The sequence below is a fragment of the Rattus norvegicus genome, chromosome 12 (assembly GCF_036323735.1).
Source record: "Rattus norvegicus strain BN/NHsdMcwi chromosome 12, GRCr8, whole genome shotgun sequence".
In the NCBI taxonomy this organism is placed as follows: domain Eukaryota; kingdom Metazoa; phylum Chordata; class Mammalia; order Rodentia; family Muridae; genus Rattus; species Rattus norvegicus.
In genome coordinates, this window is record NC_086030.1 from 24,821,294 (window position 1) to 24,845,748 (window position 24,455).

At 49.2% G+C, this 24,455-nt stretch overlaps 2 protein-coding genes across 2 annotated transcripts; both read left to right on the plus strand.

Moving 5' to 3' along the window:
- The first annotated feature begins 4,867 nt into the window (after positions 1–4,867).
- Positions 4,868–5,909, plus strand: Pop7 (POP7 homolog, ribonuclease P/MRP subunit). Its single transcript, NM_001105918.1, has 2 exons — positions 4,868–5,060; positions 5,260–5,909. Exon 2 carries the CDS (start codon positions 5,270–5,272, stop codon positions 5,690–5,692), a length of 423 nt encoding a protein of 140 aa, NP_001099388.1. The 5' UTR covers positions 4,868–5,060; positions 5,260–5,269; the 3' UTR covers positions 5,693–5,909.
- Positions 5,910–19,991: 14,082 nt separating this feature from the next.
- On the plus strand, positions 19,992–23,432 carry Epo (erythropoietin). The gene is made up of 5 exons (NM_017001.2): positions 19,992–20,026; positions 20,590–20,732; positions 21,206–21,292; positions 21,563–21,742; positions 22,500–23,432. Exons 1-5 carry the CDS (start codon positions 20,014–20,016, stop codon positions 22,653–22,655), a joined length of 579 nt encoding a protein of 192 aa, NP_058697.1. The 5' UTR covers positions 19,992–20,013; the 3' UTR covers positions 22,656–23,432.
- The last annotated feature ends 1,023 nt before the right edge of the window (positions 23,433–24,455 follow it).

A 24,455-nucleotide genomic window follows, 5' to 3' on the forward strand; every position in this document is an offset into this window, starting at 1 on the left:
ATCGCTGACTGGCCTTGAACTAGTGGCAGTCCCGGCTCCAGCCTTATCGATGCTGCCATTACACATGCACCATTGCATTGAAAACTGTTCATTACAAACGATGGAATATAACGGATCTTCAAGTTCTTCGCCCACCAAGTCTAGCCATTGCCATGTTTAAGCCTGGGTGTGTGATCCTGAGGTGCAGGGAAATTCCTGTCTCCACTTCGGACCTTGCCATCACCAGGATTACAAGCACACACTCCCATGCTCAGTTTAAGATTTCATGTGGATCCCAGGGATCAAACTCAGGACTTAGCGTGCTCGGCCGGTGCTGTGTCAACTGAACCATGCTCCCAGCCGCATTAACAACTGGTGTTCTCATAGCTCAAGAGGATTCCTTGGTGCAAGTCATGTTGCTGAGTAATATTGTGGGTGGACAATTCACAGTCTGTTCTTTTATCATTCATTACCTGAAAGGCATCTGGCTTTTCCAACTGTGGGCTCTTCAATACAGAACTACCGTGGACATCCCTATCACCCTTTATTTGTCTGAGGTATTGCTGTTGTCTTGCAGTCCTGGAGCTTGGACAGGACCTCCAGCATGCTTTGCTAAATCCCCAGCCTTGTACAGTTTTTCTGTTGTTGGTTTGTTTTGGTTTTGAGACAGGGCCTTATTGCTCAGCCCAGGCTGGCCCACCTCTTGAAATCCTCCTGTCTGCATGCTGGTATTACAGGAGTGTACCGCCATGCTGTAAAATCATTTAAATGGTCAGAAGTGCTCTTCTTGTGTCATTTAGGGGAAACTATAGGAGTATTTTCTAGAATGATAACTGGATAACTTCTCCTATAGAGATACACACAAATGTCTATTCACCCACAAAGCAAACAATTCTTCCAAAGTTCAACCTGGAGAACCAATGAATCTCTTAGGGTTACTTGAAGGATCATGGAAGATTCAAAGGCAACTGTAACACTGGAAGGGCTACCTTGCAATGGGTGCTAACTCACAAAAGCTGCATCCTTGGAACTCCTTGTGGGACTTGTGGAGAAATATATATCTCTATCTCTATCTATCTATCTATCTATCTATCTATCTATCTATCTATCTATCTATCTACTGTATACTAGGGGTAGGACTGAGAATTAGCTTTTCCAAGATCCATCTCCTATGAATTCTGTTAGTTTCAGGAACTTTCTGAGCCTTGTATGGTTCCTGAGTCTTAAAAAGCCTCCTTCTAAGATTGTTCAATTTGGAGGGAAAAGTTTCACAATAAATCCCTGAACAATTTCACATTTCTAGAAATCAAACAAGTGAGATCCTGATTTTTCTGCATTTTCATCTGTATGTGATATTGTCAAGACTTATTTACTTCTTTCTTGCTTGATTTCATTTTTTTTTTTCATAGCAGAGCCTCAAACTTACTGTGTAGGTGAGAATGACCTTCATCTTTGTATCCCCCCTCCCTCTACCAACTGAGTGCTGGGATTACAGGTGCCCAGGTTTCTGGTTTATGCCTCGCTAGGGGTAAAATCCAGGGTTTTCTGTACATTGGGCAGGCACTCTATCAACAGAGTCACATCTCCAGCTCCTCACATCACTGTGGTTTTAATGTGCATTTCTCTAATGGATAATCATATTGAACACCTTGTGAGGTGCTTATCATCCTGTGCCCCTGCTGAAATGTCCCGAATGTCCGTCTATTTTGTAATTGAGTCCTTCCTTCCTTCCTTCCTTCCTTCCTTCCTTCCTTCCTTCCTGTCTTTCTGTTTTCCTTCCTTCTTTTCTTTCTTTTTCTGGACAAGGTTTTTCTGTGCATCCTTGGCTGTCCTGGAACTCACTGTGTAGACCAGACTGGCCTGAAACTTAGAGATCCATCTGCCTCTGCCTCTGCCTCTGCTTCTGGAGCGCTGGGATTACAGGCGTGGGTCAGTATTTCCAGCTGGGTTGTTTTCTCTCTTTACTTGTTGAGACGTGTGCATGTGCATGTACATGTGTGTTTTGCTTTCACGAGTCATGTCCCTGGTACCTAAGCCTTCAGAAAGCTGGGTTTACAGGTACCTTGGCACTTGGATTCCAACTCTTCAGTTCCAAGTTTTTACATAGTTTAGATACAAATCTTTTATTAAATATGATTTAAATATATTCTCCCATCCCATTGCTTCTTTTACCTTCTCCCCCTTTATAATAATAATTATATTACTATTATTATGTGTGCATGTGTGTATGGTGTATGGTGGGTGGCAGCATACATGTTCCATACATCACTGTTTGGAGGTCAGAGGACAACTGTGGTGTTATGTCTCTTCTTTAGGTCCTGGGGACCAGCCTCAGGTCATTAGGCTTGTACAGAATGCCCTTGACCCATTGAGCCATCGCTCCAACCCTTCTCTCTAGACAGGTTTTGTACCCAAGCTGGCCTCAGCCTCCTGCCCTCTGACCTCCACCTCCTGCGTGCCTGGACCTCTTGTGTACCACCATGTGCAGCTTTGTGCATCCTGTTTTCATACTAGTTTGGTCTTTCATAAAGGTTTTATTTTTGAGACAGGGTCTTACAGTGTAGTCTGGAGCTCTCTAACTTAAACTGGCTTCAAACCCATGACAATCCTCCTGCCATAGTCTCCTAAGTGCTTGCTTGTATTACAGTATGGGTCTTCGTGCCCAGCCTTAAAGGTTTCTGAGATTTTTAAATGTATTTATTTTGAGTGTGTTTGGGGAGTGTTCGTGCATGGAGGTCAGAGGACAGCTTCTGGGACTACACTTTCCTCTTCTATTGTGTGGGCCCCAGGACCTACCTCAGATCCTTAGACTTCACAATGGGTAGTTTTACCTGTAGGCCCTCCAGCCTTGAAATTTTGATAAATGACAGTTTATCTTTATTTCCCACTCCACCCTGGTCCTGTCTCTGAACTTGTTGCCTGACTAGCCTCCTGAAAATTTCCCTTACATTTTCTCCAATTGGTTTATAGTTAACAATTTCATATTCAGAGCCACTCGCCACACTGTGGTCTTAAGGCCCTTTTCTTTTCCTGGTCTGTTTCAGAAGCACTTGATACACAGTCTTTTTGCATTGTGCTATGTTTGCATTTCTGTCAAGAAAATGAATTGGCTGGAGCTATAACTCAAATGGTAGCAAGCACGAAGCCCTGGGCTCCTTCCCCAGCACTGCATAAATCAGCCCTGCTGGCCTCTCCTGTGATTCCCATACCTGGCACCTGAAGGTAGGCGATCAGACCTTCAAGGGCACTCTCACTGATTCGATGCCAGCCTGGCTGTGAGACCCTTTCTCCAGTGGCTTGGTTGTACTTGTGTGGTTCTGACTTCTCTATTTTATTGATTTTTCGTATCTAGACATCTGCCAACAGCACACTTTTCTTAATGACTGTATTTACATGGTAAGTCTTAAGGGGCTGGCAAGATGGTTCAGAGTGTCAAGTGCTTACCGTGAGAGCCTTTGATCCTCAGAACCCATGTAAAGGTTGAGGAATCGACTCCACAACGTGCCATAGTATGTTCCCTGCATCGAATCACTCTACACACAATACCCATAGCTGTAAAAGTAAATATATATTTAAATTTTTATATATGTGCCCTGTTGTGTCTGGGCAGAAGAGGGCATCAGCTCTCCTGAAGCTGGAGTTACAGATGACTGTTAGCCACCCAACATGGGTACTGGGAACCAAACCTAGATCCTTTGGGAGTCATCTTGAAGAGCAGCAAGTGCTCTTAATTGCTGAGATGACTATGAGTCCAACAACAATACAAAATTATTAAATTCAGTCTATTTATTTGCCACAAGTTTTAGGATAAACACATTAATATGGTGCAGTCATGCACACCTGCAACACTAGCAGGCCAAGGCAGGAGCATGAGTTTTAGGTTAGCCTGAGCTACATAGTTAAACCCTATCCTCCCCACCACAAAAAAGATATTTTGGTTTATATGTGCAACTCTTCCTGAGGTTCCCCTAAAATGTTCATTAAATATATAGATCAACTTGGAGCGAACTAAGGTCTAAAATGTTAAACCTTCCACTTTAACCGAAATCCCAAGAGTTATGGGTTGTAGCTCAGTTGAGTGAGTGCTCGATAATCTTGACACTCACAAGGTGGAGGCAGGGGAATCAACTTCAAGGTTGGCTATACAGCAGGGTGCACAGTTCTCTTTCCAGCCTTCAATCAGATTCTACCTACGTAAGTGGTCTGGAGCTATAGGACGAGGTCCTAAATACAGGTCTCACTCACATCTGCAGGGAACTGTCCAAAGGCTTTAACAATCTGGGCAGAGATCCAGTCCTCACTAACTTTAAGGGGTTAGGAACCCAAGTACTGCAGTTCTTGTCCCTTCCACCAGGGAGCGGCTGGTCATGATTGCCGGTCATGGAGGAGCAGCTTGAGTGCGGCGGGAGAAGACAGTTAAGAGGTGTGGCGGGAAGCTGCAAACGCTTGGCACCTAATGTGGGTCCCTTGCAGAGGGAGGAGCCCATTGTGGACATCCGGCCTTAACTCGATCCCTTCGATTTGTCGGCTTCCGGATCTCCCAGGACCTCGGGCGGGAGGTCAGCTGTCAATTCCACTGCTCTGAAGTGATTACAGACTTCCGGCCCCTGGGCGATCCCAGCTCCAAGGCTGACCCCGGGCTGAAGTTCCGAACCCTTTCTACCAACCCTGCTTCCCGCCTAGATCCATGAGTCCCGCCCCTCCAGGGGAGGGGAAAACTGGGTGATCCACACCACGCCTCTCTTGGGCCCGCCTCTGTCAATAAATCCCGCCTCTGCTAGCTAGTCCCGCCCTTCCAAGCGCTCAAGAATAGAACGCTTCGAATTCACAAATCTCGCGAGACTTAATTCCCTCGCACACGCGCACGAGAAAAGGGGCGGAGAGAACGGAGGCCCAGAAGGCCACAAGCTTATGGATTCCGGCTTGGAGCGGGGACACGCGTGCGCAGTGTGTAGCCCTTGCTGAAGAGACTGCCTGGCGTTCCTGTTCGGATTCTTTATTCTGCATATCGTGGGCAGCGGGGTCCACTTGGATCGGTCGGCGAGGTTCACACGAGTGAAGGGCACTGTGGAGGGAAGAAGGTAGGCGTGGAAACGCCGGGAATGGGAGCCACGTGATGAATGAATTAAAACTGGGAGTGGAGAAAGCGGAAGTGGAAGGGATTGAGACGCTAGGAAGGAAGAGGGCGTTGAGGGCGCCCCCTTCTGGTTGCACCCTTAGAAAGCTGGGCAGAAAAGGATTCTGTCATTCTTCCTGAATCTCGTTCCTTCTCCATGCCAGGACTTAGAGCATGGCAGAAAACAGAGAACCCCGCGGTGCCATCGAGGCTGAGCTGGACCCCGTGGAGTACACCCTTCGGAAACGACTTCCCCACCGCTTGCCGCGGAGGCCCAATGATATTTATGTCAACATGAAGACTGATTTTAAGGCTCAGCTAGCTCGCTGCCAAAAGCTGCTGGACGGAGGCACTAGGGGGCAGAACGCATGCACTGAAATCTACATTCATGGCTTGGGCCTGGCCATCAACCGTGCCATCAACATCGCCCTGCAGCTGCAGGCAGGCAGCTTTGGGTCCCTACAGGTGGCTGCTAATACCTCCACGGTGGAGCTGGTGGATGAGTTGGAGCCAGAGACTGACTCTCGAGAGCCACTGACTAGGATCAGGAACAACTCAGCCATCCACATCCGAGTCTTCAGGGTCACGCCCAAGTAACTGAAATCAAGCTGACTTTTCATCCACCAAGTCCTTTGTGCACACACATCCAGGCTTCATGTGGTTGAGGTTTCTAGGGGTTCGTATGGCTCTTGTTCTGAGTTCTGTCATGGACCGCTTCTCAGAGCTTGTTATCTCAGCGTAGAGAACTGGAAACGGAGAGCCCGAGAAGCGAATCTTCCTTGTCCCATATAATAAAATGTTAAGTTGTGTTGGTACCGGGCTTCGAATGGTCTCTTCTTCCTAGTGTGCTTGAATAGGGATGGTTCTTCCTGTGTGTACTTGAATGGGGTAGGAAACTTTGCAAATATTTAGGCCACAGGAAAGGAACCCACCTTAGACCACAATATGACAAATAAGGAGTTTGTTGAGTGTAACACAGAAGCTTAACTTGTTACAGTGTGCACTCAGGAAGGTTAGAGAGCAGACTCACCTACTGAGCCAGCTCCAGCTGGTTTGTCTCAGGCTCTCATAGTTACCAGGCTTGGGAAAAGAGAAGTTTTCAAGGTGAAGGACTGTGGATCTAATTCAGCGAGGAAATTGTGTTACCTAGTTGCCTAGCATCAATTTAGGCCCCAGGTTCGATCCCTAGGAACCCCAAGAATTATGACGGGGGAGGATTGGGGAGATGGCTCAATAGGAAAGGCACTTACTTGTCAAACAACCATGAGTATTTGATACCCAGAACTCATTTTATTCTAGGCACTGTAGCACGTGAATCTAATTACCATGGTTCTACAGTGAGATGGGCGGCAGAGACAGGAGAGTCCTCTCTAGCTTGTGGGCTGGCTGCTCCGGCATAAACATTAACAAAAAACCCCGTCTCAAAGTGGAAGGCGACTTACATGTGTACTGTTAACACATGTACCCGTACTCACAAACACATCAAAACTTGTTTTTTTTTTCCTTTTAAGATGAAGCCTAGCCTTCTAAGGATTAAGCTTCCCTGAACTGACAGCTTTTTTTTTTTTTTTTTGCTGGAGTTAAACCTAGGGCCCTTGTACACTAAGTCTATTGTTGCTGAACTGCACCTCAGCTCTTGAACGGACAGTCTTGACTGTCACACTTCCTGCTTCTGAAGAGCCTGTACGTTTCTGGCCTCTGTAGTGTAGAGTCTGAGATCGACCTGGTTCAGCTGTGTAATCTTTCTCGCCAGCTTGCTGCGATCTAAAAATCGCCTAGCAGACACACCTCTGGGCATGTGTTTAACTGAGGAAGAGTCTGCTCTTTCTGTGGATGGCACCATTCCATGGGCTAGGGGCCCAGACGAAATACAAAAAGAGGAATTGGAGGGGCTGCCAAGATGGCTCCAGGGGTGGGTAAAGGCAAAGCTGACAGCCTGAGTTTAATCCTTCAGAGCCCACATAATGGAAGAAAACCAACTCTGAAAGCTTTCTCTGGAGACATGTTGGATGGCTCTAGGAGCTACACAGTGGCTCACAGGTGTGTTTCTGAAAAACCAGCGGGTCCGGGTCTGATCACATACACATATTATCTCAACACTTAGGCAGGAGGGTTGCGAGTTTGAGACCAACCTGGGCTACATAGTTAATTTAAGGTCAGTTTGAGCTCCAGAGCGAGACTCTGTTTCAAAAGCAAACCGGCAGAGTGAAGAGACGCTTATACACTTGGAGAAAACCTTTGCCACCCATGCATCGGACAGGAGATTAATGCCTAGAATTACAAAGATCTCCGCAGATCACAGAAGATAAATCATTAATTAAAGAACTAATAAGCTGGGGCTGGGGATTTAGCTCAGTGGTAGAGCGCTTACCTAGGAAGCGCAAGGCCCTGGGTTCGGTCCCCAGCTCCGAAAAAAAGAACCAAAAAAAAAAAAAAAAAAAAAAGAACTAATAAGCTGAATAGAAAGTACTCAAAGCAGGAACTGGAGAGATGGGTTCGGTGGTCAAAAACACCAGCTGTTTTTCCAGACTCCAGTTCAATTCCCAGAACCCACATGGCTCCTGCAGTGCCAGGGCATCCAGCATCCTCTTTTGGCCTCCGTGGGCTCCAGGCACTCTCATGATGCACAGGTAATACTCACAAAAAAACCACATACAGATATAATTTTTTTTTCGGAGACAGGGTTTCTTTGTGCAGCCCTAGGTGTCTTGGAACTCGCTCTGTAAGACCAGGCTGGCCTTAAACTCATAGAGCTCAGCCTGCCTCTGGAGATGTACACCACTATCTCACCAAGAGGGGCGGGGAGCGAGTGCAAAGTAATAGCTTGGACAATAAATATTTGAAAAAAAAAAAAAACACCCTTAGCTATCAGGAAATGCTAATTAAAAATGCATTACATTCTAGTCAGGATGGCTGTCAAGCAAACAAACTTAAATACTGGGAAGGATGTAGGGGAAAGAGGAACCCTAAAACATGGTTGGTGAGGGCGGGGGGTGGGGGTGAACTGGCACAGCCACGATGGGAATCAGTATGGAGAGTTCTTCAAAAGCTGAAGGAACAACCACAACTACCACGTGACCCGGCCTTGGCATATAATCAAAGGGCTGTAATCAGTATCCACCAGGAACTCCTACCCATCCATGTCTGTCGCCGCGCTACGCACAGTAGCCAAGACACAACACCAGCATAGGTGTGTAGCCATAACTGAGGGGATAAAGAAAACGTGGTCCAGGGTAGGTCAGATGGCAAAGGCTCTCGCCTCCAAGCTTGAAAGGCTGATCGCCAGGACCCAGATAGAGAAGGACAGAACTGACTCCTACAAGTTGACCTCTTTGATCAGAGGCTATGAGCCCATGCATGAACGCACACACAAACTGAGATTTAAACATGTTTTACGAAGAGGGAGAATATGACTCACATACAAAATGGGATTTTACTTTACTGTAAAGAAAAATGAAATTATGACATTTGCAGGAAGGTGGAGGGAGCAAGAGATCAGTGAGTGGAAAAAGCCAGACTCAGAAAAAAAAAGCATGTGTTTTCCCTCCATATATAGAGTGCAGATTTATTTATTTATTAGTGTGTGCGCGCATATGTACATGTGTGCGTGGATGTGTGCGTGCATGTGTGTGTGTGTACGTGTTTGTGTGTGTGAAGGACAGAGGTTGATGTTCTGTATCTTCTTCAATCACTCTTTATCTTACTTTTGAGACAGGGTCTCACTAAACTAATAACTTATCAATGCCGTTGAGCTGGCCATCAAGCTTCAGGCATCCCCGTCTCTGCTCCCTCAGCCCTCCTGTGGGTGCTAGGAAGGCGAAAGGGGAATAAAAGGAGAGAACATAAATAAATATATGAATATTAATATATTAAATTAATAAGGAATATATGTATATACACATACATACATACATGAAGTTGTTTGGTGAGGAAGGAGTCAGCAAGAAGAGAGGGAGCATCAGGGAGGGCAATGGGGGAGGGTGGATGAGAAGACAGCATAGGTATGTATGTATAAAACCATCACAGGAAAAGGCTGGAGACGGAGCTCAGTGCTGGAGTTCTGGTCTACCACATGCAAAGCCCTAGGTTTTATCCCCAGCATCTCATCAATGGAATATGGTATCACAATCTGTAATAGCAACCCTTGGAACGTGGGAGCAGGAGATCAGGACCTAAAGCTTATCCTGGGTTCCACGGTGAGTTTAAGGCTAGGCTGGGATAAATGAGATCCCGTCTCGATATCTATTGATAAGCTATAAAGAAACTGCCGCAGTGAAACCCATCTATTTGTACGCAGACAACAACAGGGGGAGCATAGTGCGTGCAGTTCATTCCTGGAACTCTTGGCTCAATACCTAATGTGGCGATGTGCTGGAGGGATGGCCCAGTGACTGGCAGCGGCACTGTTCTTGCAGGTGACTCGAGTACTACCCAGCGCCCGTGTTGAGTGGCTCACAACTGTCTGTGACTCCAGTTCCCAGGGATCTGAGGCCCTCCCATACCTCCATAGAACTTGCACCTACTCTCGAATACCCGTACACAGACATACACATAATTTAAAACAAAACCAATCTTCAAAAACGAACCAACCTTCCAGCTGTGGTACTACAGAATCTTCATCCCTACACTCAGGAGGCAGAAGCAGGTAGACTTCTGTGAGTTGAAGACCGGCCTGCTCTACATAGACTGTTTCCAGCCCAGCCAGGACTGCATAGCAAAACGCTGTCCAAGCAAACCTATCCGCCTGTTGTTTTCTTACCATTATCCCCTAAGCAAAACAGCACATCTATCAGCTACATAGTGGTCTGTATTTTAAGAAGTCTAGAGGTGAGAGGGTGGCCATAGGTTCCAGGAGATCCCTGTACGAACTCATTTGGTCATGTACATATGGGTTTATGGGGGTTTGTGTGAATGTGGGCAGTGTGCATGCACATTTGAATGAACGTAGGCACATGTGTGGGAGGTGTGCATCAGTGTGGAGGCCTGAGGTTGACACTGGATATTTTCCTTACTTACTCTCCACTTTATTATTGAGGCTTTGTCTCTCTACCCAGAGCTTGCTAATTCCAGCTAGTAAAGATGGCCACCTTGTTCCCAGGCACCCCTGTCTCTGTCTGAGTACTGGGATTGCCAGTGGGCAACCTCACCTGCCTGACATTTATGTGGGTTCTGACGCCCCAATCTCTGGTCTCCATACTCACACAGTAAGTGGTGCATCTACTGAATCAGCTTCCCAGCCTGTTTGCTTGTTTGTGTTCGGTCCTGTGATGTAGCCCTGGCTTGGCCTGGAATAAACTATGTTAGCGCAGGCCAACCCCAGACTTGCGGACTCTCCTTAAACCTTTGCCTCCCAAGTGCTAGAAATATACTACCACACCTGAATTTAATTAATTAGTTAATTGATTGCTTAGAGTTTTAATTGAGACAGAGTCTTGTTGGTAGATCAGGCTGGCTTCACATCAAGATCCTCCTGCCTTAGCGTCGTGGGTACTGGGACTGCAAAGTACATGCTCACACTTGTACAGTTTTATATCAGGGACTTGAGTATCCCGTGTTTGGGATTCTCGGGATCCCCACATCCATTCCTTTCAGATACCAAGGACCACTATGTACACAAAGAGATATGTCATCCAGGCTGGCCTGAAATCATGACGCAGTTCAGGCTGTAGACGGCATCTTTTATTATTGTTTGAGGTCACAAGAGTTTAATAGCTCCTAAAAGTCGGGAACGGAATCTTACTTCAATTATCATGGTGTGGCATCGAAAACTCAGTCCTAGTTGGCCAAAATCCCTTCCCACGGCTTCTGCTTATGACATAGCTCACTCTGTAGCTGGGAAGGTGTACACCGAATGCATCTCTTGTGGACAGATGAGATATGTAAGGGATGTCAGCCACCACAATGTGATCCTGAGGGAATGGAAAGATTAAGTTCTCTGTGGGACCAACATGCTTTAACCTTTGACTTGGGTACTGAAGGATGAATAGGAGTTTCATGGGCAGAAGAAAGGAGAGAAGATCTCCTGGGCAGAGGTACAAGAGAGGGATCTATGAACAGGCAAGGTACATTGTGGGCCAAGAGGGACACAGGGTGACTGTGGAGATGAAGGAAACAGGCTGATGTCATTTCTATTGTGACAGCCCTCTCCATTAACCTTGTTTATTGTTGTTCATAGTAGTATCTGTGTGTTCCTGGTCATGTATGTGAAAGTTACATGAACATGTGTTTCAGTGCATATGAAGGCCAGAGAGTGTTTCTCAACAAGACACCACAGACCCTCCTTTCTTTCCTCTCCCTCTCTCTCTTTCCTCCCTCCTTCTCTCCATCCCTTCCTTCCTTTCTGCCTTTGTTTCTTTCTGGGACAAGGTCTCACCAGCCTCCCCGGCTTGAACTCTCTTCATTCACCAGGCTGTCCTCGAACTCACAGAACTCTGCTTGTCTGTTTCTTCCAAGTGCTGACCACTTTGCTTTTTCAGACAGGGCCTCTCCATTTTACTTGGGACTCACTGACTTGGCTATGTTGACAGACAGCAAGCCCAGAGGGTCTCCTGCTTCAGCCACCTCAGCAATTGGGTTTTACACACACACACACACACACACACACACACACACACACACACACACACACACACCTCTATGCCCAGCTCTTTGATGTGAGTACTAGAGGTAGAACTCGGTTTCCCACATTAGGTAGCAAGCACTTTACTGACTGGGCCATTTTCTCAGACCTCTATTCCTTCCTTTCTTCCTTCCGTCCTTCCTTCCTTCTTTTCTGACAGGATCTCAGGATGTAATACAGGCTGGCCTGAAACTCATTATGCAGTCCAGGCTAGTCCTGAACACATGTAAATCCTCCTGCCTCACCTTTCCAAGTGCTGGGCTTGCAAGTATGCACCATATCACTTGGTTTTATTATTTTTTTTAAAAAAGACTCTATTTTATTTTTAATATTGTATATGTCTTTATGTGGGTTTATGCACACGAGTTCAAGTGCCCTCAGAGGCTAGAGCTGTTACGTCCCCTGGAACTGGAATCATGGGTGGTGGTGAGCCAGCTGATGTCAGGATGTTAACCGAATTCGGTAAAAGCAGTTTGTATTCTTTGCTTTTTGTTTTGATTTTCAGGACAGGGTCTCTCTGTGTAGCCCTGGCTGCCCTGGAGCTCACTCTGTATACCAGACTAGCCTCAAACTCAGAGATCTGCCTACCTCTGCCTCCTGAGTGCTGGGATCAAAGGTGTGCGCCATCTCTTCCCAGCAGCAGTACGCGCTCTTAACTGCTGGGCCATCTCTCCACCTCTTTCGCTGCCCTTTGGAGACAGGGTTTCTCAATACATTATCCAGGGTGACTGGTCTCAGACATACCATCCCCCTGCCTTCACTTCGTAAGTGCTAGGACCATAGGCCTGTGCCACCATGCTTGGTTGACTGGCTCTCCATCAACTTCTTCAGGGCTTCCTTGCCTCGGAAGCTCCCAGGAGCAGATGTAGAGCCCTTAGGAAGCTGGGCTGCAGCTGTGTCTCCCTGCACGTATGTGTTCTTGACTCTGCTCTCCTGGCTAGAGCCCAGCGGGGCTGGTGGCAGGCAGCCGTTCTCGCATCCCTCGTACGCCGGTTCGGTTTGTCTTGGCAGCGCTCAGTCTCACACAGCCTCCGTTTGTTGTTTCTAGTCCGTGTTTCCACACTGCTCGCAGTTAGGGCTTCCCTGGGTCACTGTCCGCAGATGTAGCCTTCGATGATGCTACTGAAGGCAGACCAGACCCTGGGGATTTCCTGTTTGAGAACTTGGCTGGGGAGGTGTGGGGTGGGGGGTGGGGCACAACAGACAGCCATGAGCAAGGTTTCCGTGTCTATGGTGGTCTGTATGGAGTATGAGGCCAGGAAGCCCGGGGGATCGGCGGCTTTCACAGGCGTCTTCAGGGAGGCCGACACCTTCTCTGTTCCCTTTGACTTCCATCAAAGCTTAAGCAATCAGCATGGTCCAGGAGTAGAAAGTCTGTCTCAGCACAGCAGTGTCTCCTCCTTTCGTTGAACAACCACAGGGCCCGCGGTGAACAAGGATGATTTCTTCCTGTAGAGACATATCCCCAAGACTCAAGCTCACAGTCCCAGCTACTCAGGAGGCTGAAGCAGGAGCACTGTTTGTTACAAGTTCAAGTCTAACCTGGGCTACATAGTAAATTACGAGACAGCTTGAGCATTTTAGAGACCCTGTCTCAAAAATTTGAAAAGACTGTGTGTCAGGATAAACATGTATTCTTCAACCAATTCATTGTTAAAAATTTATCTATAATTGCACATTTGTATACACACACACACACACACACACACACACACACACACGTGTTGTAGAGGTCAGAGAACAATTTGAGGGACTCTGTTCTCTCTCTCCACGGTGTGGGTCCTGGGGATTGGAGATTGAACTTAGGTTGTCAGCCTTGGCAGCAAGCGTCTCTACCCACTGAGCCATCTTGCTAGCCACTGGACACCTTTTAGCACTTATAACCCTTATCGAACATCTGCTTGTTGTAGGTAAGAGGATTAGGTACCAGGTCTGCCAAAAGAGTTACACTTGGTTGGGTGACCTCTAATAGGAAGGGGGAAAAATGTAGATTTAATTTCTTACTTACCCTACCTTGAAGACAGGCCCTCATGTAGTTCAGGCTACGACTATACCTGTTTTTTTTTTTTTTCCTTCTTATTTCTTTTTGTGTGTGGGGGAAGGGGGTATGTGCACCTATGCATGGAGGACAGAGGTCAACTTCAGGCGTCATTCCTCAGGAACTGTCCACTGTGTGTGTTTTGCGAGAGTCTGTCACTGGGACCTGGGCTGGGCTAGGCTAGCTGGTCAGTGAACTCCAGCAATCGGCCTGCCTCTAGCTTCCTAATACTGAGGCTGCAAGGACAGGCTCCTGCATCCAGTGTGTTGTATGCTGGGGCTTAAAATCAGGGCCTCATACTTCTGCAGCAACGCTTCACCCACTGAGCCGTCTCCCCAGACTCTTTTCTCTTTTTCTCTGTCCCCCTCCCCTTTCTTTCAAGACAGGGGTTCTCTGTATAGCCCTGGTTGTCTTGGAACTTGCTTTGTAGACTAGGCTGGACTTGAACTCTCAGAGATCTACCTGCCTCTGCCTCCCGAGTGCTGAGACTAAAGGCATAAGCCACTACCAACTGGCTAACCTTTCTTTTCTATTTGAGATGGGTCTTGCTATAAGTACAGGCTGGCCTGGGACTCAATTCTCTTTAGCCTCCCGAATAGCTAAAATTACAGATGTGTGCCACTATCCCGGGCTGTCAACGGACAGAAATCCCTTCTCCAGCATTCTTACTTCCTTCCAGGTCTCCAAAGGCCAAAAGTCTCTCCTCAAAACACTCTTCCAGCCCTCTCCCCGCCCGGCCAGCTCACTTTCCAGCACAGAAGGTCTCCCAGGCCGTTGGCTTGACTCCCAAAGTTGAGAAGCCACTGCTTGGAAACTGGTTACGGACAGCCCAGAGCCCTCCCCCAACCCCCTCAGCCCAGCTTTAGGCAGCTGGGGCTCCGTGCTGCCTGAGGTTTGCAACAGCTCATGGGGGTTGTAAATTTGCTCCCCTCGTTTGGGACCCATAGAGTACAGCCTGCTTCCAGCTCCACCGTGGGTTTCATCTCTGTGATATCTATAGAGCCCAGTTCACAGGTCACCTGCTCTGAAATTAATAGCAACTTCTCTCTCTCTCTCTCTCTCTCTCTCTCTCTCTCTCTCTGTCTCTCTCTCTCTCTCTCTCTGTCTCTCTCTCTCTCTCTCTCTCTCTCTCTCTCTCTCTCGGTCTCCCACCATCTGTTCAAAGGGCCTGGCAGGGATCATAGAACACAACCCCCAACAGTAGTGACTTTCGCTAAGACCCGCGCTGGTGTGGGGGCAGGCACAGAGATGCATGAGACCTTCCCCGTACCATCCCTTATTCTCTTCTCTGTATCAGGGCATACGCAGAGGGGTCTACCCCCAGCAGGGACATTTTATGAGTAAGCAACTCCTGGAGCTGAGCAGTGTTCAACTTTGACAGATTCTCAACTTCGCCATAGCCACTGGCCCTGAGATAGCAACAGTTAACACCAGCACACAGCAATGGCAACTTCCTGCTGGGGTGTCGGGAAAGGTTTGGTGGAGGAGAGAGCACTTGGGCTTGAGATTCGAAGAAAAGAGGGAGTCAGAGTGGGGAGGGCAAGCCAGGTAGAAGCAGCAGCTAAAAAGACCCCACAAAGTAGATGGGAGGCCATAGTGTGCGGCTGGCGAGATAGTTCAGCTGGTGAGGGTGCTTGCTGCTAAGCCTAATGACCCGTGTTCAATTCTTGGGTCCCACTCTTGTACTTGGAGGTCTTGTCCTCTGACCTCCACACCTATGCTGTGGCACACATGAGCATGCCCATGCACATGCACACGTACTGAATAAATAAGTTTAATAAAAAGGAAAGAGCACGACTGGATACAGCAGGTCTCACTTCTGGGGAGTGGAGAATCCTCGCAGGTTCCTGCTCAAGGGATCTGGGGATGTGACTCAGTTGAGAGTGCTTGCCTGGATTGTATCCCAGGTTTGATCCTTGTCGAGGTAGAAAGCAGGTGGGACAGTGCAGGACTAGAATGCTAGGATTTAGGAGGAGAAGGCAGGGATGGCCATAAGTTCAAGGTCGTCCTCAGGTACATAAAGAGTTCAGGCCCAGCCTGAGATATACGAGACCTTATCACTCAAGAAACAACAACAACCAGAAAGAAAGTAAAAGACTCTGGCTTGGGGTCATGACGTATGTGAGAATATACATGGGGAAACAAACATTCTTTCTCTTTTTGAGAGAGGGACTCAGGTAGCCCAGGCTAGCCTCCAATTCGCTATGTATCAGAAGATAGCCCTGAACTCCTCATCCTTCTTGCCTCTCCCAGACCCTGATGTTAGGTCCCCAGAGCCCCTTAGCACTCAGGGGGCTTAGACTTGCTCACTGCCTCACTCCCCACAAATACAATGGCAGCTCTCTCTCCAAGGCCTCAGGGGACAGGCTGCCCAATCCTCCTGCCTCCAGCATATAGAAGCTGCTGGGCCTGGCCCTCTCCCAGGGTTCTCTGAAGTTAGTGACAGAGAAGGGACAGGTTCTACAGCCCAAAAGGCTCCTCCTTCTAAGATTCAGGCCATGTCAGGCCATGTTGTCCCTGCCCCCATCTGTCCCTGGCCCTCTCTCCAGTGGATAGGTCAGAGCTGTGACGCAGGAGTCAGGGGCCCTGGAAAGAGCAGCCTGTTGGGAGGGGTGCGGTGGTCGGGGCTGAGCTCACATGCGGACGTGTGTGTACGTGTGTTCGTTTTGCATCCCTCACAGCTGGGCCACAGTTGGAGAACAGAGTTGGGGCCAGGCCTGGACAGCAGTTTCAGGAAGACACCCCGAAAAGACCCAAGGTGACAGACGACCGTGCAGTGTCAGAAGAGTCAGGTTAAGGTTCATCTGACTTCCAGTTAGCTCACCAGCTGGCTTGGCCTCCTGTCTCCCTCTTCATGGTTCTACAGCTTGTCCTGATTGTGCCCCTCCCCAGATGAATCCCATGGCTCCCTTCTTCCTCCAGCACGTCAGAACGTCAGAAATGATGGACTGGCAACCCCGACTGCCCATCGACGGAAGAGGCAGCTGCCACTTCTGGGCACACCTCCTTAGTCGGTGTGTGTGTGTGTGTGTGTGTGTGTGTGTGTGTGTGTGTGTGTATGAATGTGTATGTGTGTATGTATGTATGAGTATGTGTATGTGTGTGTTTATGTGTATATATATATGTATGTGTGTATGTTATGTCTGTATGTGTATATATGTGTATGTGTGTATGTGTGTATGAATGTGTATGAATATGTATGTGTATATGTGTATTTATGTATGTATACATATGTGTGTATGTTATATCTGTATGTATGTGTGTATATATGTGTGTGTATTTATGTGGTTTTTGGTTTTTTTTGGAGCTGGGGACCAAACCCAGGGCCTTGCGCTTGTATTTATGTGTTTATGTGTGTGTCTGTATGTATATGTATGTGTGTCTGTCTGTATGTGTGTATGTCTGTATGTATATGTGTGTATGTATGTGTGTGTATGTGTGTGTATGTATGTATGTACATATGTGTATATGTGTATGTGTGTATGTCTATATGTATGTGTATGCATGTGTGTATGTGTGTGTATGTATGTGTGTGTATGTGAGTGTGTATATATGCATGTGGTGCAAGAGTGGAGGCCAGAGTTTGACTTTCAGACATTTTACTCAGTTGCTTCTCCATTTCATTTTTCTTGCATTAATTAATTAATTATTAATTAATTCCACATGCATCTGCATGTGTGAGTTCTACACGGCACACATGTGGAGGTCAGGACCAGCTTGCCGTGGTTGAGTCTCTTCGTCCACTGCGTGGGTCTCAGGCCACCAGGTCTCAGGCAAGCGCCTCGCTGGCTCTCCACTTGGTTTTTGAGACAGGATCTTAGTGAACCCGGAAGTTACTGATTTGGTTATATAAGCTGTCCAGTGAGCTCCAGGAATCCTCCTGCCTCTACCCACCAAACACTGGGATTGCTATCAGCGCCTTCCAGCATGCTTTTTATTGTTGCTTTGATTTTGGTTTTTTGGAGATAGGGTTTCTCGGTGTAGCTCCAGCCATCTTGTAACTCTCTCTGTAGACCAGGCTGGCCTCGAACTCCTAGAGAGCCACCTGCCCCTGCCTCCCGAGTATTGGTATTAAAGGTGTGCACCATCGCCTCCTGATTTATGCCCAGCTTTAGTGTGTGGGCTGGGGAATCTAGATCAGATCCCTGTACATATGAAGCAAACATTCACTAATCATCTCCTCAGCTCCTTCCCCTTCTTCTTATGTATATTTGTATAACATGTAATATGTCTATAGTATACATACATATTATAAATGAAAGATTACTTATTTTGATTTTGTACGTATGCATTTTTACCCAGACATCTGTGCAGCACATGTGTACAGTCTCTTTGGAGTCCAGAAGAGGGCATATTCCCAGTGCTCAAAGAGGTCAGAAGAGGGCATCAGATTTCTTAGAACTGGAGTTATGGATGGTTGTGAACCACCATTTGGGTGCTGGGACTCGAACCTGGGTCCTCAACAAGAGTAACATGTGCTCTTAACCACTGAGCCATCTCTTCAGCCCTTCTTTTATCTTTTGAGATAGTTTCACTATGTAGCACTGGCTGCCCCCAGCCTCCTAAGTGCTGAGATGACTGGAGCTCTCTCTCTCCCTCTCCCTCTCTCTTAAATCCAAGTTATTTAGAATAGCATTCACGGCTATTTTACAACCTGGTTCCTCCCTAAGAGCACTCTGGTCTGATCCCCTCATTCCACACTCCCCCCAGCCCCCCACCCCACTCCACATCCCATAGAATTGTGTTCCACCCAAACTGCTCAATCCTCAAGTCTGAGCTCAGTGATTTCTGCCATCCCATCTGCCTTAACTTCCCTGGTTGGATATGAGCTTGTTCACCCTCAGCTCTTACACCTCAGATCTGCACACTCCAGTTCTGATACATTGCCTGCCATGTTCAGAACCTGTCTTGCTGTGTATGATCTTGAAGAAGATTAAAACATATCTTGTTTTATCCTGCACAAAATAGACATTGGTCCTGGAGACCAAACTCATCTGTAGAACCCCTGCCTAGAATCCCCCAGGGAGGGGCTGGGGGCGTGGCTCAGTGGTAGAGCCCCTGCCTAGAATCCCCCAGGGAGGGGCTGGGGGCGTGGCTCAGTGGTAGAGCCCCTGCCTAGAATCCTCCAGTGAGGGGCTGGGGGCGTGGCTCAGTGGTAGAGCCCCTGCCTAGAATCCCCCAGGGAGGGGCTGGGGGCGTGGCTCAGTGGTAGAGCCCCTGCCTAGAATCCCCCAGGGAGGGGCTGGGGGCGTGGCTCAGTGGTAGAGCCCCTGCCTAGAATCCCCCAGTGAGGGGCTGGGGGCGTGGCTCAGTGGTAGAGCCCCTGCCTAGAATCCCACAGCTCAATGGGAGTTTAGCTACAGTGTTTGCCTAATAGAAAGCACTGGGTTCCCGTCTCAGCACTGAAAAGACAAAAAGCAAGAACCTACTGTCAACCTGCCCACGTGTCCTCTGTAATGCACCACAGGCTCCCTGTTCTGAAAGTTACCTTCCTGGGTTTTTAGGGTTCTAGAAAATGAGGAGAGGGAGGGGAGGAGGCCCATATTCATTACTCCACTTGTCTGAGTCCGATTCCTCAACAGGGTCAACCCTGACCCTTAGAACAAGTCTAAGATTGTAAGAAGAAAAAGCATCTGAGCTGCTTCTAGACTCCAGCTCTAGCTGTTTCTGATCTAAATCCCTGCCCCAAGACAAGGACGCCCCCCAGGGGAGGTGTTCTGGTGCCCAGCTTTTCAATTATCCTCACCTCAGCCTCACGCTTCCCTTCCCGCACATCTCACAGATGCGCACTCCACTGGTCTACCCTCCTGTAACTCAGAACCACCCCCCTCCCAAGACCCCCCTGACAGCGTGTGTGCCTGGAACAGCCTGCTCTACCCCAGCAAGGACCCGACCCAGGCGTCCTGCCCCTTGCTCTGACCCCAGGTGGCCCCCACCTCTGGCGACCCCTCACGCACACACAGCTTCACCCCCACCCCCACCCGCGCACGCACACATGCTGATAACATCCCCGACCCCCGGCCGGAGCCACAGTGTCCCCGGACCAACCCCGGCCGGTGGCTGTGTCTCACTGTGTTCCCGAACAGACCCTTGGCCAGGGCCACCGCGTCCCCACTCTGCCCGCGCCCCCTGGACGGTGACCACCTTCTTCCAGGCTACTGGGGTGATCTGGCCCCACAGAACTTCTAAGGATGAAGACTCACAGCGTGGACACTGGCCCAGCCCCGGGTCGCTAAGGAGCCGCAGCAGCCAGGCGCGGAGATGGGGGTGCCCGGTGAGTACTCACAGGCTAGGGACCTGTGACCTCCAGGGCTGCTGTTTGAGCAGGGATTTACATCTAAAGCTATTGGCCAGGAAACGGCCGGCCGTATTCAAGGACCTGCGACTCTCCAAGGATCAAGGAAGAGAGGGGGGTTGGGGCAGCCTCCACGTGCACGAAGGGGTTTGGGGAGCCCCCTGTGAATGACAAAAAGGCGGGGGGATCCAGAACAGGGACAAAGTTTAGGATTTTAGGGAGATGAGGCGCTGCTCTGCGGGTGGAAAGCTGCTAAAAGAATTACCTGGGTTCAGGAGTCCCAGCTTCCCTGGATCTGCCAGCCTCTGGCGTGCACCCACAGTGAAGTTTGGCCGAGAACTGGATGCCGGTCGGTTGGGGGGTGGGGTGTGCAGCGCCGAGGGATTGAATGAAGGCCACTCAGGCAGAGCCTAAGCAATTGCAAGGTCGGGGTCAGCAGAGACTAGAAGGGCAGAGGGGTCTCGCTGAGCAAACCGGCCCCTGCAGTCCCACGGCCCCCTCCCCTCCCCTCCCTCCTCACACTCAGCCTGCCTTTCTTACAGAACGTCCCACCCTGCTGCTTTTACTATCCTTGCTACTGATTCCTCTGGGCCTCCCAGTCCTCTGCGCTCCCCCACGCCTCATTTGCGACAGTCGCGTTCTGGAGAGGTACATCTTGGAGGCCAAGGAGGCAGAAAATGTCACAGTAAGTGCTCTGGCCCCACAAAAGAAAGAAACTGGTTCTAGGGGATCTGGAAATCTGGGTTCCCTCCCGGAACTGCCTTTAGGGTCAAGATGAGATGTTTAGCCTTACACCCCTTTCTGTCCTCCCACAGGAATGAAAAAAACTGGGCAGGGGATGTGGCCCAGTTGGTAGAGCGCTTGCTTTATTGTGCAAGAAGCCTAGGTTCGATTCCCAGTGCCGCACGAACCATTTAGGTGGCACAAACCTACAATCCCAGTATTTGGGAGGTGGAGGCAGGAGGGTCAGAAATTCAAGGTGATCCTCAGCTACATATCAAGTAGTGAGGCCAACCTGGGCTACATGAAACTATCTAAAATAAAGAATGGCAAAGCTAGTAGCCCCCAAACCCTGCTGGTAAAGTTCAAAGACGGTGTCTGGTGGCTTTTGGTGGAATGAAACCCTTGGACATCTTGACCCAGGGCTGTGTCTTTTAGATGGGCTGTGCAGAAGGTCCCAGACTGAGTGAGAATATTACCGTCCCAGATACCAAAGTCAACTTCTACGCTTGGAAAAGAATGAAGGTGAGCTGCACTGTGTCTGCTCCCCGTTCTCATCTCCATCTGTCTGTCTGTCTGACTGTCCATCCACACCCCCCTCCACCCCTGGTTCCTAGAGGTTGGTGGGTCTCATTCTCAGATCTTGATAATGTGGGAGAAAGAACGTTAGAGGCAATAGTTGAGGGGATAGAGTAGCTCTTATTCATTCATTCATTCATTCATTCACTCATTCAACAAACCTTACTGCTTGAGGATGACCCTGGCTGGCTGTTTCTAAGTCTTTGCCTCCCCTAGGTGGAAGAACAGGCTGTAGAAGTTTGGCAAGGCCTGTCTCTGCTCTCAGAAGCCATCCTGCAGGCCCAGGCTCTGCAGGCCAATTCCTCCCAGCCACCAGAGAGTCTTCAGCTTCATATAGACAAAGCCATCAGTGGGCTACGTAGCCTCACTTCACTGCTTCGGGTGCTGGGAGCTCAGGTGAGTGTGAGTGTCTGTGTGAACCCTGCTACTTGCCCTTCTACAGGACGCGCCAAGAAGGTTAAAGAATATTGAGGTCTGAGCCAGGGAGGTCGCTCAGTGGGGAAAGGAACTTGCTGCTAAGCCTGATGCCCTGAGTTCGATCCCTGGGACCCACAAGCTGAAAGTCCTTTGACTTCCACCCATATAATAGTGAATTAATGTAATATCAAGTTTAAAACAAAGAATACTGACAGCTCAGGCTGGGGAGATGAATCAGAGGACGGCTCTCTGCGCAAGTGTAAGGAGACAAGTTTGATCTCCAGAATTTCTGTTAAAAAAAAGTGAGGTGAGGTTGAACGTACACGTAATCCCAGAGCTGGGGGAGACAAGCATAAGGATTCCTGGGGACTCACTGGTCCGCCAGTCTTGCTCAGTCTGTGAGCTCCAGGTTCTAGGAGAGACGCTGTCTCAGAAACTTCAGGTGGCAGGGCTGAGAAATGGCTCGGTGCTTAAGAGAGCTTGCTGCTCTTGCAGAGTTTAATACCCAGGACCCATATCAGGTGGCTCATAGCTGCCTTCACACCCCTCCCCCAGGGAATCTGGAGGGTGTATTGTGGATGCCCTGGGCACCTGCATACATTCACACCCACATTATCATAAATATTGTGGAGAGTGACCCCTGCCATAATACTGAGGTCTCTCTTTGCACACCCCTCCCATTCTGTTTTATCTGTAGTCCTCAGCAGTCCAGTGACATCCTATTTTCTCTTGACAGAAGGAATTGATGTCGCCTCCAGACGCCACCCAAGCCGCTCCACTCCGAACACTCACAGCGGATACTTTCTGCAAGCTCTTCCGGGTCTACTCCAACTTCCTCCGGGGGAAACTGAAGCTGTACACGGGGGAGGCCTGCAGGAGAGGGGACAGGTGACCTGCCACTGCCGTGTACCCGCCAACTCGCTCACCGTCACTGTGTCACGCCAACCCTCCACCACTCCCAACCCTCATCAAACGGGGTTGTTTGTTACCTTCTTACCGGCCTGTCCTACGGACACTCCAGCAGTGATATTCTGGGGGCCAGAAGAACTTCCCAGAGCTCCATTCTGAGCCTGAGGCCCCAGAGCAGGAGAGACTGAGAGAACCAGCTCGGATTTGTTTAGTTTTCGTTGAGACAGGAAGGTCTCACATAGCCCAGGCTGGCCTGGAACTCGCTATGTAGTCAAGGACGACGTCGTTGAACTCATGACCTTTCTGCTTCCATTTCTTGAGTGCTGAGATTACAAATGCCCTGGCCCTATTTACGGGGTGCTGGACGTGGAAGCTGGGGCTTCCTGATGCGATGTGAGTGAGCTTCCAGAGGCTGACTTAGAACTCAGGGGCAGAGACAGCCAAACTCATCTAGTGCCCTGCCGGAACTGTAATCCACGCCAGCCACCTCCCCCCCCCCCACACACACAGGGCAAGCTTTGGGCTCCAATCTTTGTGGCATCTACGAAGAACACAGGGCCTGGAGAATGTAGGGGGCAAGACATGGATTCTTTAGGTCTCATAGGGTTTCCCCAGACAGCACGGGCCCTGCACTGGACAACAGAGGGTCACGAAGCCATGAAGACAGAATGGCCACTGACTCTCAGCTTTCATGGGAGGGAAGGGGTTTGAGGTTTTGTGTCTTTTAAAAAATACCACTGGCAACAGCCGAAATCACCAACCAGACTCCCGGCTTGTCTATCTTCATGAGTGTGCACCCCCAACTTTTCTGGCTCTACCTCCCCCCCCCCCCATTCTGGTAGCAAGGCATCAGATCTGGGAAACCAGAGGTGGAGGGGGTTGGGCCCTACGTGCTGCCTCGCATGGCCTGTCTGACCTCTTGACCCCTCTGGGCTTGAGGCCACAATGCCTGCCCACGCTGGTCAATAAGCAGGCTCCATTCAAGGCTGTCTCTTAGTGGGCAGCTGCCAACCAACAGGACAAGCACTGAGTGAGCTGGGGCCACCACTGAGGAAACAGGAGCTAGTATGGAGGGGTTCCCCATTAGGGGTTGGTGGCAATGAGCAACCCTGGTTAGTGGATCAGTTTGTCCGTACCCCGTAGCATTAGTCACTTACCTCAGGACATAAACCCCTTATGAGTCCAACCACCTTTCCATGCCATGATGGGTGTCGCTCTGAGGACTTCTCCTTGCAACTGGAAGGAGAGTCAACAGACCGGGAAGTGATAGGTATCACAGCCAGAGGACAAGGGTGACTCCAAATTGTTCCTCAGATTCCTTCCCCATAGTGCTTCATGTGGGAAAGTATGCTTAGGGGAGAGACCCACGCAGGCAACCAGTCACAGATGTCACACGTAGTACCAGGACCCCGTCCCGGCTCTGATTCTGTGTGGCTGCCGTTCATTGTTTCCAAAAACAAGACATTTGGAATCCAGCCTGAAAGCCTTTGTAGTCCACTGCAGGAAATTACATGTAGGCTGGGGAGTTGGGGGCTGGAGGGAATTGTCTAGGAGTGTGTGTGTGTGTGTGTGTGTGTGTGTGTGTGTGTGTGTGTGTGTGTGTGTGTGTATGTGTGTGTGTGTTTTCACGCGTCTATACTCAAGATGGGAGGAGTCAGCAAAGGGGAAAAGAATTTTGGGGGAGGTGAACTTAGCTCCTGGACTACAGTGCCCTCTTCAGGCGCGATTGGGAACTGCTAGAGAACCTTACCAGCAATCTCCTTGCTCTGGGAACCTCTATGCT

Excerpts from the sequence above, each read along its gene's own strand:
- Pop7 (NM_001105918.1), top strand. The coding sequence starts at position 5,270 with ATGGCAGAAAACAGAGAACCCCGCGGTGCCATCGAGGCTGAGCTGGAC.
- Epo (NM_017001.2), top strand. Across the intron at positions 20,733-21,205 it reads AGGAGGCAGAAAATGTCACA|ATGGGCTGTGCAGAAGGTCC; the intron begins GTAAGTGCTCTG and ends TGTGTCTTTTAG. Across the intron at positions 21,743-22,499 it reads TTCGGGTGCTGGGAGCTCAG|AAGGAATTGATGTCGCCTCC; the intron begins GTGAGTGTGAGT and ends TTCTCTTGACAG.